Below are 17,320 nucleotides of genomic sequence, written 5' to 3'. Positions count from 1 at the left end.
AATGAATGAATATTAAGGTTTTAGTTATAATATTCCCAAAATCATTCTGCAGAAATCCGCAGACTTTTACTAAAATTCTCCGCAGAAATAGCAAAAAACATTCGCAGATTCTGTCTGTCCCTACTTATAAGGCATCAGCAGGATATAAATGAAGAGGTTATTTGCAAAAATTGATAACTGAATATTTAGTAATTTTGATAAATCATGTTTTTATGTTGTGCAATGAAGAAATTATGTTGAAAGTACATATGGAATTGACTAAAAAATATTTTACATTAAGTAGGCCTGTTGAAGAGTTCAATTAAAAATTAAACACTTCATATATCACCCTTTTAAAATGTAAGAATGTTAAGAGGTTGAATAATCATTATACAGAGATTATGGTAACACTTTACAATAAGGTTCATTAGTTAATGCATTTACTAACATGAACTAATCATGAACAACACATATACAGCATTTATTAATCATAACTGAACATTTACTAATGCATTATTAACATCCAAGACTGTTAACAGTAGTTAATGCACCATGAGTTAACATGAACTAACAATGAACTACTGTATTTTCATTAACTAACGTTTATTTACATGAATAAATATTGTAGTAAATATATTGTTCAGTGTTTGTTTATGTTAGTAAATGCATTACTTAACGTTAACTAATGAACCTTGTTGTAAAGTGTGACCAAGATTATATCAATTTTACTGGCCACACAATGGGTGGAAACATAATCAACAGGTATTATACTATATTCTAACTCATTATCCACATTGAACAGGGCTTTCTGTATGAAATTCGTACAAAAAAATACTAAATGAATAAAAAAGAAACAAGTAAAACAATTATAGATATCTAATCATGTACAGTAAGAGTAGAGGGGAATAAGGTGGCAGAGAATCTGCTAAAATTTGCTCAGAGAAAAGCTGTTGCTATCAAATATTGTTTACTTCACGTTTAACAGTAAAGGGATTTATCGAATAGGTCTATTCACGGAAGGTTTGCAAAGAAGAATCATGCTTACTTGTAAAAGTATTTTGTAGTATTTCTATATTACAAAAATACAGGGGACACAGCGGGTGGCACAATCACCTTACAGCAAGAAGCTCGCTGGTTCGAGCCCCGACTGGGTCAGTTAGCATTCCTGTGTGGAGTTTGCATGTTCTCCCGGTGGGTTTCCTCCGGGTGCTCCGGTTTCCCCCACAGTCCAAATACATGTGGCACAGGTGAACTGTTTGTGTGTGAATGAGTGTGTATGGATGTTTCCCAGTGATGGGTTGCAGCTGGAAGGGCATCCGCTGTGTAAAACTGGATAAGTTGGCGGTTCATTCCGCTGTGGCGACCCTAGATTAATAAAGGGACTAAGCCAAAAAGAAAATGAATTAATTTTTGCCCATCCTTGCCTACACACAGTTCTTTTTATTCTGCTTACTGAAGACGAGTTTGCATCATAGGTGCCCTTTAAATTTTCAGCTCCTATACTCTTAAAATCATTTAAAAAAATTTGCAGTACAAAGGTCAAATAAAACTAAATGAGTAAAAAAGTCCACAGATCCTAAAAGGCCTTAAACAGCCACCTTAATATTAGCCTGAGCTTTTAATACCATACAACCCAGGATGTGTGACAACAATATGGTATGGATACTTTTACTTATACTAAGTTAATTAGGTTCCAGCTTTCTATTTTAATTTATACACATTTTAACTGAGTTTATCTGATGTGATCTGAGTTTAACGAGCACATGTCACTCTGCTGCTAGTCCGTTTGCACTGGCTGCCAGTTGCTGCTCGCATCAAATTCAAAGCTCTGATGTTTGCCTACAAAGTGACTTCTGGCTTTGCTCCTTCTTATCTGCTCTCGCTTCTGCAGATCTATGTGCCCTCCAGAAACTTGCGTTCAGTGAATGAACATTGCCTCGTGGTTCCATCCCAAAGAGGGAAGAAATCACTTTCACTCACGCTCACGTTCAATCTGCCCAGTTGGTGGAATGAACTCCCTAACTGCATCAGAACGGCAGTCACTCGCTGTCTTCAAGAAACCACTAAAAACTCAACTATTTAGTTTCCACTTCCCTTACTAATCTGCAATTGCCTCACTGGATATCACACTAACTGTACCCAAAAAAAAAAAAAAAAACTAATACTACTAATACTTTCCTTCTTAGACTTTACAGACCTGAAACTTGCCTACAGCACTTATTCATTGTTGCTCTTATAGTTGTGTAAATTGCTTCCTTGTCCTCATTTGTAAGTTGCTTTGGATAAAAGCGTCTGCTAAATGACTAAATGTAAATGTAAATCTGATGTGATCTGATTCAACTTAAAGGCGCAGTAGGTGATCTGCCACAATGCTAGCCTGTTAGCATAAATCTCTGAAACACCGTCCCTCCCCTGCCGTCCAAAGCCACGCCTCCTGAAAACACAAGCGAACGCACCTTAGTGAAGATGACAGCAGAACCCTCTCTCATGTGTTGAGATAAAGCTTGGCCGGCGTCGTGCAGGAATTACACTCATTATTACACTCATTTCTAAGCCATACGTAAATGCTACTTCTGACCGAATATTCAGAGTAGCGGGGAACAATATAGGGAGCGCGCCGCAGGTTGTCATTGCTCAAAAATGAACCAATATGAAAATAAAATCATCTTAAGCTCAGTAAAGCAGGCTAGGCGGAATAGCGCTATTTACTGATGTCCTGTTGTTAAACTAAATATAAATCTACATTATCAATGCTGTAAAAGGACCTTATGAAACTGAAAATAGTCACATTAATCTTTCACCAGAAGATTTCAGTGGCTGAACAACACTTCTGTGCATATAACTCAGTCATAACAACACAGTCTACATCAGCTCTGCGTGACAAAAAAAGTTTCAAAACAGAACATTTCCTGTCTATGAGAAATACTTCAGCCGTGGTGTCGTCCTTCCTCCAGCATGTAAAAGTAACTCCAATATTGATTCAGGATTTAAAAAAGTTTTGATTAAGCATGTTTTTACCGCTCGCTCTCGCTCTCTATCACTCTCGCAGAGCTGCGTACAAACAGGTGCGCAGTAGCTCAAATTTGCATTGGCTGACGGTTTGAGCTACTTATCGGAATTATGGGAGATGTCGGCCCGACATTTTAATTGGACAAACATTTTTTAGCCTTATGCTTTACCCAGAATATAAAAATACCAACTCAGGCTCATTCTGAAAACGTGGACGTTTCTGGAGACCGCAAAATACGTCCTGGGAGGTACGGCTGCATTTCATTTTTTTAAGCGAACGCTACGGGGCGGTGTGATGCCGTTCCCTTTCGCGCTTACCGGCTGACCGCTTACCTCCGTGTGAAGGGCTTTCCCGCTGCAATCAGTTTGTCCAGTCAGCTCATTGTGTGCGTCGGCGGACTTCAGATGCAGAGAGGAGGAGTTGACAAAGGCGTCCGGTTTCGAGTACGGGGAAGAGCAGTTCCAGAAATCAGGTAAGACAAAAACAGAATCCAAAAAATAAAGTGAACGAGTTCATAACAGGGTGAGAACGTGGTGAAATCCGAAAACGTAGTGAAAAAAACAGACGAGGGCTTTTCTTTTTCTAGACGGCTTTTCTAAATTGTTGCTCAGGTTTAGGGAAATAAGCAGGCATGTGGGTCAATCGGTAAAACTGGAAGGTGTAGGGTGGGTCAGCCGATTGGCCGGTCGCGCAGTCAATCATTCAATCAGTCAGACAGCGGCCTCTGGTGGGTTGACGCCAGAACAGCGCGGGCACGAACTCGCGAGAGACGTTCGAGATATGAAAAAGCGCACACAGCTGCCTCTTATGGATTCGCAAAAACAAAAACTGCACAAATACGTACCTCCCGGGACGTATTTCGCGGTCTCCAGAAACATCCGCTGGATGATGTTTTCAGAATGAGCCTGGGTTGAAAAATACATTTAGATCATTTACTGTAATCATTACTATTAGACTGTGAAGAGACTTTCAACCAGCACAACAACAAATGTTTCTGAAGACAATCACCTACTGCACCTTTAATCATTTACAGAAGCAACACATTTTAACAGTAAAGGACACCTTAAAATAAAGTGTTACCAACATGTTTACGACAGTACTTATTTATCTTTGTTAAATTTTATTCAATAAAAATGCTATCCGATATTGTTACAGTAACTGTTAATTGTTAACAGTGCATTACTTATTGTTATCAAATACAACTGTTTAATTTTAATAATAAATAATTAAATGCTGAAGTGGGATTAATAAAAGCTGTACAAGTATTTTTCATTCTTAGTTCATGATATTAAATATATTAACATTTTTAATGAAACTTTACTGTAAAGTGTGATTGAAAATAGAAGGTACATGTAGATCTTCAGATGTTTCTGTTAACAATCTGCCTTGACCTTTCAGACTGTAATAGTTAAAGAAACAGTGCACACACACACACACACACACACACACACACGTGAAGGAGAATGACAGTAAATGAATGAGTTTATCTGTAACTGTAATGGTGTGTAAGATCAAGCATGACACAGCAATCAGATCAGTCAAACCTGATGTGTTTAGACTGCTTTAATGCTTGCATGCTACTAATATGTGGTCTGGTAGCAAGTGTATGATGGTGTAAAAATAATTATATATTTAGAAACATTTGTTTGGATTCATATTTATAGGTTCAGGTTAGGTGGAACCATTACGACATAGAAAAACAATCTCGCTGGAATCACTTCAAGTTTTTTTTTCTCAGCTGATGAAAGATAAAAACACTGAGAGCCAATCAGAATCAGAATGTTTTATGAGTGTAAGCGTTTAGAGTAGCAGACAGCAAAACTGCAGTGTGTGTCTTTAATGAACTAAATCTGTTTGACTGTACTTTCAGATTTACCTTCTCTTTTAAGTTGCATTTATAGATTCAGATTTATAGATATAAGTCCGAATTTACATTTACATATTCATAACTTATATTTAAAAGTTACACAAGTCAGAAATTAGAGTAAAATTCTAACATTACAACTTATAAATTTGGTCTGATTAGAATTGCAAACAAATATTAGTAATTGGGCATCTGAAAAAAACAATGAATAAATAACGCTACTATTTACTGTGTTTTTCTGCTTTTCTTTGAAAACAAAAGTAAATTGGAAAAAAATTAATTTTTATATTTAGTTATTTTAAGCATTAGAAATACTATTGTGAGAAAAAAGCTTAAATAAAACATGAAAAATTATTTTAGCAATCACCAAATGTATATACACTCACCGGCTACTTTATTAGGTACAACTGCTTGTTAACGCAAATTTCTAATCAGCCAATCAATCACATGGCAGCAACTGAATGCATTTCGGCATGTAGACATGGTCAAGACGATCTGCTGCAGTTCAAACCGAGCATCAGAATGGGGAAGAAAGGGGATTTAAGTGACTTTGAACATGGCATGGTTGTTGGTGCCAGACTGGCTGTTCTGAGTATTTCAGAAACTGCTGATCTACTGGGATTTTCATGCACAACCATCTCTAGGGTTTACAGAGAATGGTCTGAAAAAGAGGAAATATCCAGTGAGCGGCAGTTCTGTGGGCACAAATGCTTTGTTGATGTCAGAGGTCAGAGGAGAATGGCCAGACTGGTTCCCGCTGATAGAAAGGCAACAGTAACTCAAATAAGCACTCGCTACAACCGAGTTCTGCAAAAGAGCATCTCTGAACACACAACACGTCCAACCTTGAGGCGGATGGGCTACAGCAGCAGAAGACCACACCGGGTGCTACAACTGAGGCTACAATTCACACAGGTTCACCAAAACTGGACAATAGAAGATTGGAGAAACGTTGCCTGCTCTGATGAGTCTCCATTTCTGCTGCATCATTCGGATGGTAGGGGCAAAATTTGGCATCAACAACATAAAAGCATGGATCCATCCTGCCTTGTATCAATGGTTTAGGCTGATGGTGGTGGTGTAATGGTGTGGGGGAGATTTTCTTGGCACACTTTGGGTTCATTAGTACCAATTGAGCATCGTGTCAACGCCTCAGCCTACCTGACTATTGCTGCTGACCATGTCCATCCCTTTATGACCACAGTGTACCATCTTCTGATGGCTACTTCCAGCAGGATAACACACCATGTCATAAAGCGTGAATCATCTCAGACTGGTTTTATGAACATGACATTGAGTTCACTGTACTCAAATGGCCTCCACAGTCCCCAGAACTCAATCCAATAGAGCACCTTTGAGATGTGGTGGAACGGGAGATTGGCATCATGGATTTGCAGCCAACAAATGTGCAGCAACTGTGTGATGCTCTCATGTCAATATGGAGCAAAATCTCTGAGGAATATTTCCAGTACCTTGTTGAATCTACGCCATAAAGAATTAAGGCCAAAGGGGGTTCAACCCAATAGACCTTTTACGCAAAAACCGGAAGTACGTCAACAACGTGTAAACCCAGTTCCGGTATGAGTTTTTTTGACGGAGAAATGGCAGCTAGAGTGTTTTCGGCGAGCCTGAGTTGTCTTCCGAAGTTAATTAAATAAGTAATTAAATACATGCAATTAAAATAGGGGAGAGCGGGGCAGAACCTAACACAGGGCCAGTTGTAACACACTTGTTTTAAACACTTCCACACATGCCAGTATGATAAAACTCAGTGTATTTACTACGTCACAGCAATAAATTGTTTCATTGTTAAAAAAATATATTTTATTTTTTTAGTTGAGCTTCGTGAACAGCTTATATTATTAACATGAATTTGTTCAGGTAGAAATGCATAACGGTACACATAGTTGACTAGCATTAACTAAATACACTTTGAACAATCTTAACTGCAGGTGGGATAGTGGTAAAGTTGGTTTTATATTTGCACATTCAGACTTTCCCTTTAACAAAATAATTTCTTTAAAGTATTATTTGCAAACTCTAAATAGCGAAATCATATTAGCAGCCAATGACTATCAAAGTACAACATTGTTCACAGTCAAATAACCAGTGTTAATGTTGTTTTCAAGTCATATTTGCATGCTAATTTCGATCAAATATTCAAAGTAATATGGTAAACAATATAGAGACTTCTAAATGAACGAATGTGTGAATATAAAACCAACTTTACCTCAATGCAGGTGGGTGTGTCACGTAGTCGTAATCCATCCTTACTGCACCATGTCGCTATCTTCACAGCATAGCTGTTTAGACTGACGTTCTGTCATATACTGACTCCCTTCTCAAAGGAGCTGTAAAGCTGTTCCAAGGGAATAGGCTCGGGACAACATCACTCTTCAGGAGACGAATGATGCAGCCACCACTGTAATCATCCGGAGCGAAGTGCTGGCTGCAGACATAGGTGCTACCTGTTTTTACATGAAAACTATGCCCTTCCTCTCTTCAGATCGCCTGTATCCATTTGGGTTTCAGGTTTGGATCCACAGGAAAAAAATAAAATAAAAGGTAGGGCTGTTTTTGGATAGAAGACGAACAGCCTGGAACACAACAGAAACTGTGAATCTTCGACTCTGCCATTTTTCGTATCTGCCGCTATGATAACAGGAAGTTCTAATGCACTACATTGACGTATTTCCGTTCGAAAAATGCAGAAGTGCGTAAAAGGTCTATACAAGTAGGGTATACCTAATAAAAGTGGCCGGTGAGTGTATATGTGTCAGTTATGTAAATTATAGATTTCCTCCCTAAACTCCCTATCTTAGCCATGACTGCCTCCAAACCAACAGCAGAGAGCTTCAGTTTTTACCTTGAATTGATTAAAACTTGTTCACAATGAATCAGGGTATTTTAGGACGTACTCACACTATGCTATCCGAACCATGCATAGGCCCGTTTCCCAGACCGTTTGAGAAGTGTGAGTGCTCTGAATCGGGTTTAGGCACGGTTCACTTGGCTGGCCCAGGCCCGGTTGGAAGAGGTGTGCCAGAGCACGGTTCACTTGGGCTTAGTATGCTTATAGTGTGAGTGCAAAGTGCGCCTGAGCCCGAAACTGAAGACGAGACGTGACTTTTACGGGACTGTTTCATATGGATTTATTAATCTTTCTTACCGGTCAATGAACGCAAACTTTCGTAGATTATTAAAGAGGCAAACCCCTCACTGCACAACAGCTGCACCTTCAGCAAACCTCCTAATTCCTGCAGCACGAGGACTCTATGATTGTTTATGAGCATCAAAAGTGGCTGATCTGTTCAGTAAATATTATACTGTGTGTCATTGTATATCAAACCACTAAAACAGTATAACTAGAGAAATCTCCACTGTGCTGAGCGAGAGCGCTTCTCTACTGAACAGCGCATTATCGATGATGAAAGTGTGCCCAGGCCCAAAAGTAATGTGAGTGTGGGCCGTCGGGGGAGACGGAAGGCGGGACAAGCGTGCTTTGGCCCAGTTCAAGGCAACTGTACATAGTGTGAGTACGCCCTAAGATGCTTTAAAACTGCTTATATTATTTGACTGGTGTGGTTACTGACGTCCTCAGGTGCGTTTCTGTTGCCGTACCTGCTGATGCTGGTGGTGCTGGGGATCCCACTGCTTCACATGGAGCTCACTCTGGGCCAGTATCTGAGAAGAGGGCCCGTCCTGGCCCTGGCCAAAGCCTGTCCACTGTTCAAAGGTCGGACTGATGGAATGCATGCATAAGAAAGAAATCTGATTCATTACAAGATTAATGCTGCATGGCCTAAAACTAAAATACCATACAAAACTGTCAGATCTACATAACTGAAATGTCATTGTAAGTGATAAGCTGATATAATAATATACGGCTAATTACTGACTAAAGGTTATTGTCGCTGTAATCTGTGCTCTCACCAGGTGTTGGCATGGCAACGGTGGCCATCTCTTTCATCATGTGCACATACTATAATATAATCATCACGTGGGCCCTCTACTACATGTTCAGCTCTTTTCGGAGTGAGTTGCTTTGGCAAAACTGCAACAACACGTGGAACACGGTGAACTGCACCGACCAAGTGACCAACAGCTCCTCGTCCTCCACCGCCAGCCAGCAGTTCTTCAAGTATGATTAAAACATATTCTGTTTTCTATTCCTCATATTCAATTAACCCTTGTGTGCTGTTGAGGAGGTTTTCATCCACTCTGGGCTGATTTTGAGTGCTAATTTGGCCATAATCTTCTCACAAATCTTGTTTTAACACATATTTTGGGAAATTGCGTTGAGCATTTAAAAAAATTCAACCATACACTCTGGGCAAATTGACTGCCCTTTGGTTATGTGGTGGCTGTTTTTGTCCCATTGGCTTCCATTATAATCATATTTTTAGATTGAAAAGCATGACAGCATATGATCATGCATTCTTGATTGTTTGTAGTTTTCCCTGTTGAGTAGAGGTCAAATTGGTGATTTTTACTGTTGATCATCAGTTGCAGTGCAAAAAAAGCTCAGTTTCTGGCTTTTACTCCATGTATGGTGTGTGTGAGAGACCTTTGCACACGTACCATGATGTGTTTTAAAAAATTAAAAATAAGCAGCGCAGCTCTCAAAAGCAAGTAAACATGGTGGGCTCTATTTTCACGATCTAGGCACAAAGTCTAAAGCGCATGGCGCAAAAGCAATAAGGGCTTGTATACATGTAATATTTTACGGGCAGATATTACGGTTTGCGCCGTGGTGCATGATCTAACAGGGTTGTGCTTATTCTCTTAATGAGTTATGGGTGTTTTTTGGGCATAACATGCATTAAAACCAGTCAGTCTCGTGTCCCGTTTCCTTTTCAAGAGTTCACACTTAGCTGATAATCAATAAAGCGTATTTGGCATGCTGTCCCGGGAGAGAGCCCTGAGCTCGTAATATCCTCGAGCCCGGGGCTCCCTCCCGTTAGAAGGGCGAGAGGGGAATTCGAGGTCAGGTAGGTCTCGAGAACTCCCCTGCTTGTCACCGTGAGAAGTGTGAACTAAGGTTGTATTGGGTGATAATTTGTTTTAGTCGATTGGCTATGGGTTATGTTTTTGGATGGTGGGAGGAAACCGGGAAACCTGGGGAGAACATGTAAACTCCACACAGAAACACCAACCGTCCCGATGGGTTAGACCGGCGGTGTTCTTGCTGTGAGGCAACAGTGCTAGCCACTGGGCCACCGTGTTGCCCGATCAGAAAAAAGTGGGAGGATGTAGGGGTGGAAAGGGGGGAGCTTCAAGACGAAGATAACTGGAGTGAAAAACTCAGGTTATTTATGATGCTTCCGTAATCATCTAATAGGGCTGATTACGGAGCTAACGAGGAGCCAGCCGTGTTGATTATAAGCACGTGATCCTCTCGAAATTAGTTTATGAATAAACCGCACTTAGAGTCAGTAGCATCACGCCATGGCTCATTTACATGGTGGACTTTGTAAATGGAAAAACTGAACGTTTCACTAGCGAGAAAACGGTTAAACAGAGCATCTGCAGAGCGAGGATAAAGAACGAGCCTCCTCCATTCGGCCTCTTTACTTCATATTACTGTTTACTCCTTTACTTTCATGGATAAGAACGGTGTTGTACGCACTCCACTGAAGAAATGCATCAGCCTACATATTAAATTTTGTTTGTAAAGCACAAAGATTCATATAGTGACCCATGCGTCTCCAAAACCTGAAAGGTGGACAAATCTAAACGTGTTTTTATTAAAACAAATCTGAATATGCATATAATAAATAATACCGCTAATAATAATAACATTATACAGATGCAGATTGTCATGCATAAACTGAAAAAGCCTCCCACTTAGATGAAGAAGGCATGGAGGAAGTGGTGTTTTCATGTGTAAAGATATTTGTGTATTGCTGTCCATCCTGTGTGTATTAAGCAATGTGTAAGCGTTTGGACAATCATAGGCGCATAACTAACACGCTCTGTGCTGGACTTTAGACTTGCTTTTAGATGGTAAATGTCGCGGTCTATTTCAGTTATTTAAAATAGCAATTCACCAACAATGCGCCTTATTTTACACACCTCTATTTAAGACCAGCACACCCATGAGTCCACAAAGTGGTGCAAATGGATTTGCTATTTAAACAACGTGAAGCAAAGCGTGAAAATAACTGTTGCGCTGATCTGAAAATAGCAACAAATCGCGTCAAACACGTCGTGTGCCTTATTGCGCCGGGTGTAGGGCCCAGTAAGTGTATTTATGCATGCATACAATAATTTGTTGTTTTACTTTATATAAAATGGTACCAACTGATGATGATTGATGATTGTTTGGTGTCATGGCTTTGCAAATGAAGAAAAAAAAATCATTATAATGGAAGTCAATGGGGAAAAAACAGCCACCAACATGACGAAAGAGTAGTCAATTAGGACAGTACACAAGGGTTAAAACGTTCGAGGTTACTAAAGTAACCCTTCGTTCCCCGAGGAGGGGAACGGAAGCACTATAAGTGGATTTGATTTGTAAAATCCACGCATTGGGAGGTTCGGTTCAGAAGCTACTCGTCTGAAAGAGTATTGAACGGGCCAATTAAGAATGAATTGGCAGCGCAAGCCTGCGCAGGTGAGCGGCATAAGCAATCAACTGAGTATATAAGCTCACCTGGCGCCAGCAGACGCTATCCTTTTTAAGCTGAAGAGACTTTCAACAGCTAAGGGACAGTCATTATGGCGACGGAGTATAGTGCTTCCGTTCCCCTCCTCGGGGAACGAAGGGTTACTTTAGTAACCTCGAACGTTCCCCTTCGGGGGGAACTTCAGCACTATAAGTGGATTTGATTTGTAAAATCCACGCATTGGGAGCCCATTGAAAGCGCCATAATGACTGCACCTTACCAACACCCCCGATGAGGAGATAGTCAAGCAAGCGTGACGCACCCACATCATGGGGGGCGCGGTCCTCCAACGTGTCCCTGGCCCTAATTTATCCTACTTCAACAGAAGTTTTACGGATTTAGATATATTTTTTGGGAAGTCGTGAGCATCTAGATAATTCTAGGAAAATACGACAGTACGTTGGGAAGCGTGCAATCCCGATAGGGAGGACGCTGCGGAGGCCATCCGTTACCCAAGGGGGGATAGATGGCAGAATTTACATATGGACTAGCCCTAAAAAGGGGGAGTACGCATAGCAAAAGAGTGGTTAGCGGGGAGGGAAGACACGGGTCCGCCCAGGGGGGGGGACTTAACCGTGGCGGAATAAGCATATGGGATCGCCTAGTGGGGATCACGCATAGCAGGCACCTTTACCCAAAACGCGGGCTGACCAGCGGGCAGACCTACAACGTAGTGGGCCAGCAAGTGACTCCTCCGCTGAGTCAGTGCTGGGGGCCACGGAGGAATCTGCAGGGCTCACCTGACGGGGAACTTTACTGACAGATAAAAAGGCGCCCGTATCTCCGTGTTAGGGAAAATGGCGCAGCAAGCGTGTTTCAACACCCTACCGAATTGTTTCCTCAATCACCAAGGGTTACCTAATACCCTTGAGGAAACCGGCTCCACTCGCAGATTGTAAAACCTTGCAAATGTGTTGGGTGTCACCCAGCCCGCAGCTCTACAGAAGTCTGTTAGAGGGGCGCCGCGTGCGCGCGCTCGAGAGGATGCGAAACTCCGAGTGGAGTGCGCACGCGCTCTCGGGGGACGCGGCTTATCTCGGCTCTGATAGTGAAAGAAAGGCATCCACAATCTAGTGGGAACTTATTTCGGTACGGCACTTCCCTGCTGCCGACCGTTATAACAGACGAAGAGCTGCTCAGATGATCTAAACTCTGAGTGCGGTCCGGATAATACGCAAAACGCGAACTGGACAATAAGAAGGGCTGGGTCTGCCTCCTCCGAGGGCAGCGCTTGCAGGCTCACTACCTCGTATTAAAACGGAGTGGTAGGAACCTTGGGCACATATCGCGGGCGGGGTCTCAGGACGTGAGAGAAGCCAGCCCAATTACAGGCACGAGTCACTGACCGAAAAATGCCTCCGGGTCCCCGACCCTCTAATCGATATCAACGCGACCAGCAGAGCTGTCTTCAGGGACAGAAAGATACTGAGTCGAGGATCGAAGGGATCTGACGCGGCTTGTGTAGCGAGGGCGAGATCCTAAGAGGGCTTGAGAGGGGGCGGGATGGATTAATTCGCTTAACGCCCCTGAGGAACCGGATGATGAGGTTATGCGTTCCCACGGTGCTGCCAGCCACCGCGTTATGAGAGCGGAGATGGCAGCCACGTAACCTTGAGTGTGGAGGGCGACAGCCTGCTCTCCAGCTTCTCTCGGCGTAAAGAAAGCACAACGCTGATCTGGCAAATTACGGGGGTCTTCTCAGCGAGAGACACACCATTCAGTGAATAGACTCCACGTCAGGGCATAGGCGCGCTCGGGGAGGGGGCTCTAGCCCGAGTGACGGTATTAGCCACCGCAATCGGAGGTTACCTAAGTCTTCCTCGCGTCTAAAATCTCTTCAAAGATCGGCGAGGGTGCCAGGTGGTGCCCTGTCCCTGAGAGAGTAGGTGCTCTCTCGAAGGGACTGCCAGGGGAGGGCTATCGCGAGGGAGAGCTCTGACATCCAGGTCCGGTTGAGCCAGAGGGGCGCAACCAGCAACCTGTTCCTCGTCCTCTTCCTGACCTTGCACAGTAACTGCGCGAGCAGGCTCACTGGGGGAAACGCGTATTTGCGCGTGCCCCGAGGCCAGCTGTAAGCCAGTGCATCCGTGCCGAGAGCACTCGGTCAGGGAAAGAACAACTAGCAATGAGCGATCTCGGGGGAAGCAACAGATCGATCTGGGCTTCCCCGAATCGCGCCCATATCAGCTGAACAGACTCGGGGTGGAGTCTCCATTCTCCAGGACGCAAGGCTGCCGTGAGAGCGCATCGGCTGCACGGTTGAGCTTGCCTTAATATGAATGGTGTGCAGCGATTTCAGCCGCGGATGACTCCAGAGGAGCAGACGGCGGGCGAGCTGAGACATGCGGCGAGAGCGCATACCCCCTATACGGCTGATATACGCCACCACCGCCGTACTGTCCGTCCTGACCAGCACGTGTTGCCGCTCCAGCACCGGAAAAAACGGTGGAGAGCGAGGAACACTGCCAACAGCTCCAGGCGATATGCCAATGCAACTGGGTACCTTTCCACAGGTCCGCAGCCGCATGCCCGCAACGCACAGCCCCCCAGCCCGTGTTGGAAGTGTCTGCTGAAACGACAACAAGACTGGACGCCTGTTCTAGAGACACCCAGGCCTGTAGGAACGAGGGGTCGCTCCAAGGGCTGAGGGCGCGGCGACACAGCGCAGTAACAGAGACTCGGTGTGCGCGCGCGTGCCATGCGCGTCTGGGGACTCGATCGTGAAGCCAGTGCTGAAGTGGTCTCATATAGAATAATCCGAGCGGCATGAAGCGGCTGCGGATGCCATATGCCCCAGGAGCCTCTGAAATAGTATCAGTGGGACCACTATTTTACTGTCGAGCTCTCTCAGACAGTACAGCATCAGCTGAGCGCGCTCTCCGGAGAGGCGCGCTGCCATGGTGACCGAGTCCAGCTCCAGCCCGAGAGAAGAGATCCTCTGCACGGGGGCGAGTTTGCTCTTTTCTCGGTTGACCTGAAACCCCCACAGGTGGAAGTGCCAGAGCACTTTGTCTCTGTGCATAATCAACTGCTCCGAGAGAGGGCAAAAATCAGCCAGTCGTAAAGAAATTGAGTATGCAGATGCCCGCGAGCCGAAGGGGCGCTGAGGCACCCTCCGCGGGCTTGGTGAGGACCCGCGGAGACAGAGAGAGCCCGAAGGGGAGGGCTTTGTATTGCCAAGCTCGACCTTCAAACGCAAACCGCAGAAACTGTCGGTGGCGAGGAAGAGTGGAGACATGGAAATACGCGTCCATCAGGTCTAATGCTGCAGACCAACCCAGAGGACGAACGCACCGGAGGATGCGCTTCTGCGTGAGCATTCTGAACGGCAGCTTGTGCAGGCAGCGGTTCAAAACGCGCAGATCTAGGATTGGCCGTGACCCACCGCTCTTTTTGGGCACGATGAAGCGTGGGCTGTAAAACCCACTCTCCATCTCGGCTGGAGGGAGCGGCTCGATTGCATCCTTCGCCAGGAGGACAGCAATCTCCTCTCGCAAGACAGGGGCGGACAGGGGGCTGACCCTGGTGAATACACACCCGTGACTTGGGGGGCCGTTTCGCGAACTGAATCGCATAGCCGAGTCTGATTGTGCGTATGAGCCACCGCGAAGAGCTGGCCCGCGCTAACCAGGCAGGCAGAGCTCTCGCTAATGGACTCATCGCTACAATCGCTGACGTACCAGCAGTGGGGCAGCGCGGAGTGGGTGTGCTGATCCGGGAAGCTCGCGGGTCCCACGGAAAAGCTGGAGGTGAGATATTTGCTCTCACTCCAAACCCGAGCTCCGGAGGAGAGGCTCGAGGGGTGGGAGAAAGGAGACCGTCCTCCCAGCGCTCGTGAGCCACTGGCGAAACGCACCGAATCTGCAAGCTAGAAAGCATAGCGTCCCAGACTGGCAGATTTCGGGCTGTCACATCTGGGGAAGTGAAAAGTGCCCTTTCATAATGTTTTCATGGCAGTAAAAAGTGCCGTTGGAAATGGGGCCCCGCCCTCCAGCGGGGAAAGAGCAAGTTCCCTCTTCTCCAGATGGCCTGTCCCAGGGGCGCTTCGCGGTCCGTTGCCGGACTTAGCGGCGTTCTGGGCAGGGGGGCTGCCTGCTTCCGAGGTGCCCGACGCGCTCGCTTCGCCTGAGGCGTGTGCGGGGGCGGAGCAGCTCTCGTAGGCGGGCGCCTTCGGCGAGGAGCAGGTATGAATGGCACGGCGGGCGGAGCAGGCTACGGACCGCCGATAAGACATCACCCACCAACTGCTCTCTCACCGCCTTGAATTCCTGGGTGAATTCACAGACAGTGTCGCCGAACCTGGCTGGGGATATGGGGAAGTCAAGAAAGCGGACTTTGTCGACTTTGCGCATATCAGCCAGGGGTGGCGCTCCTGGACCACTAATGTGGACATCGTCCTCCCCAACGCACACGCAGCGGACTCAGTAGTCCGAAGAGCTAAGTCGGCGGCGGTGCGAAGCTCGTAAGCCTGGGTTGGACCCACCCTCGTGCAGCTCGGCCAGCGCCTGCGCTTGGTAGCGCTGGTAGGTGGCTATCGCATGCAAGGCGGAAGCAGCCTGGCCCGCAGCTATGTAAGCTCTAGCTCCGAGGGAGGTAGATAACTTACAGGCTTTGGATGGGAGACGAGGCGGACCCCGCCAAGAAGAGGCGCCGCGCGGATTTACCGCCATCGCGCACTCAACCTGAGGAATCGCCACATACCCCCTGGCTGTTTCACCGTCAAGAGTGGTTAGGGTGGAGGAACACGCAGCACGAGCAGAAAAAAGTGCTTTACAAGACCGCGTGAGCCTACTGTGCACCTCCGGGAAGAAGGGAACGCCCCTCTAGTCGGTCCGGCCGCGGAGCTGGGGGATAAACCATCTCCAACCCACGGCCGAAGCAGCCCGGGAAAGCACGGCTAACATGTCCGTTTCAGGATCCGTAGTGACAGCGCTCACCAGCCCGAAGGGGGCGAGCGGGTCTGGATCATCATCGGACAATGAAAGCCCACCCTCCGATGCCGCGGTGGACATCTGGTCTCCGGTGTCATCGGGCGTAAGGGCTACCATCTGTTAGACGGATCGCTTCCCCCGCCCGAAGCTTGGATGGAGCGCTTAGAGGAGCGGGAGGTCCGCGGGCCCGTGGGCGACGGATTATCTCTCGCTGAAACCCTCAGATCTGCCCGAGTGCCCGCTGCAGAGCAGGGGACAACTGGGGTGGTTCACCCTTTTGCAAAGGCTAACCGCGATCTTGCGCAACAGTCATGGCATCGCAATGACGACATGAACTGCCCGCAAGCAGCGCATTAACATGCTGGACCCCCAGACATGTAACGCAGTGCCCGCGCCCATCATCCGAGGACAGGAAACCACCGCATCCAGAAACGCACAGTCGGAGCGCCGTCCTGAAAAGGACGTGCTGCACGACTGTGTTGCTCTTTCTGTGAAGTTTGCAACTTTATACGCACCGCTCTGGAGGACCGGACCCAAAGAACGCCAGGCAAGGGAGAAACCCAGCTCGACCGTCTGCCACTGCGTGTACACACTCTGGACCGGGAGAATGCTCTCGTTCGCTCAGAATCGCTGGTCACAGCAGGAGGAACCCTCATCGACTCGATCAGAAAGTCTCTGAAGCGAAAAGGATAGCGTCTGCTGGCGCCAGGTGAGCTTATATACTCAGTTGATTGCTTATGCCGCTCACCTGCGCAGGCTTGCGCTGCCAATTCATTCTTAATTGGCCCGTTCAATACTCTTTCAGACGAGTAGCTTCTGAACCGAACCTCCCAATGCGTGGATTTTACAAATCAAATCCACTTATAGT

General features: G+C 46.0%; 1 protein-coding gene and 1 long non-coding RNA gene across 2 annotated transcripts in view; one reads left to right on the top strand and one right to left on the bottom strand.

The window, feature by feature from the left end:
* si:ch211-283g2.1 overlaps positions 1 to 17,320 on the top strand; it is a 56,821-nt gene that overhangs the window by 3,893 nt on the left and 35,608 nt on the right. The window contains exons 2-3 of the mRNA XM_017356218.4: positions 8,455 to 8,589; positions 8,790 to 8,994. Coding sequence (XP_017211707.1) covers positions 8,455 to 8,589; positions 8,790 to 8,994 — 340 coding nt within the window. The remainder of the gene's footprint in view (positions 1 to 8,454; positions 8,590 to 8,789; positions 8,995 to 17,320) is intronic.
* Positions 1 to 17,320, bottom strand: part of LOC141385735 (uncharacterized) — a 48,447-nt gene that overhangs the window by 28,077 nt on the left and 3,050 nt on the right. Inside the window, exon 3 of the long non-coding RNA XR_012406646.1 lies at positions 8,475 to 8,595. This is a non-coding gene — a long non-coding RNA (uncharacterized lncRNA). The remainder of the gene's footprint in view (positions 1 to 8,474; positions 8,596 to 17,320) is intronic.

The sequence above is a fragment of the Danio rerio genome, chromosome 5 (genome assembly GCF_049306965.1).
Source record: "Danio rerio strain Tuebingen ecotype United States chromosome 5, GRCz12tu, whole genome shotgun sequence".
Taxonomy (NCBI): Eukaryota; Metazoa; Chordata; class Actinopteri; order Cypriniformes; family Danionidae; genus Danio; species Danio rerio.
The sequence above is the reverse complement of the archived record's forward strand: the minus strand, read 5'-3'. Positions and strand labels throughout refer to the sequence as shown.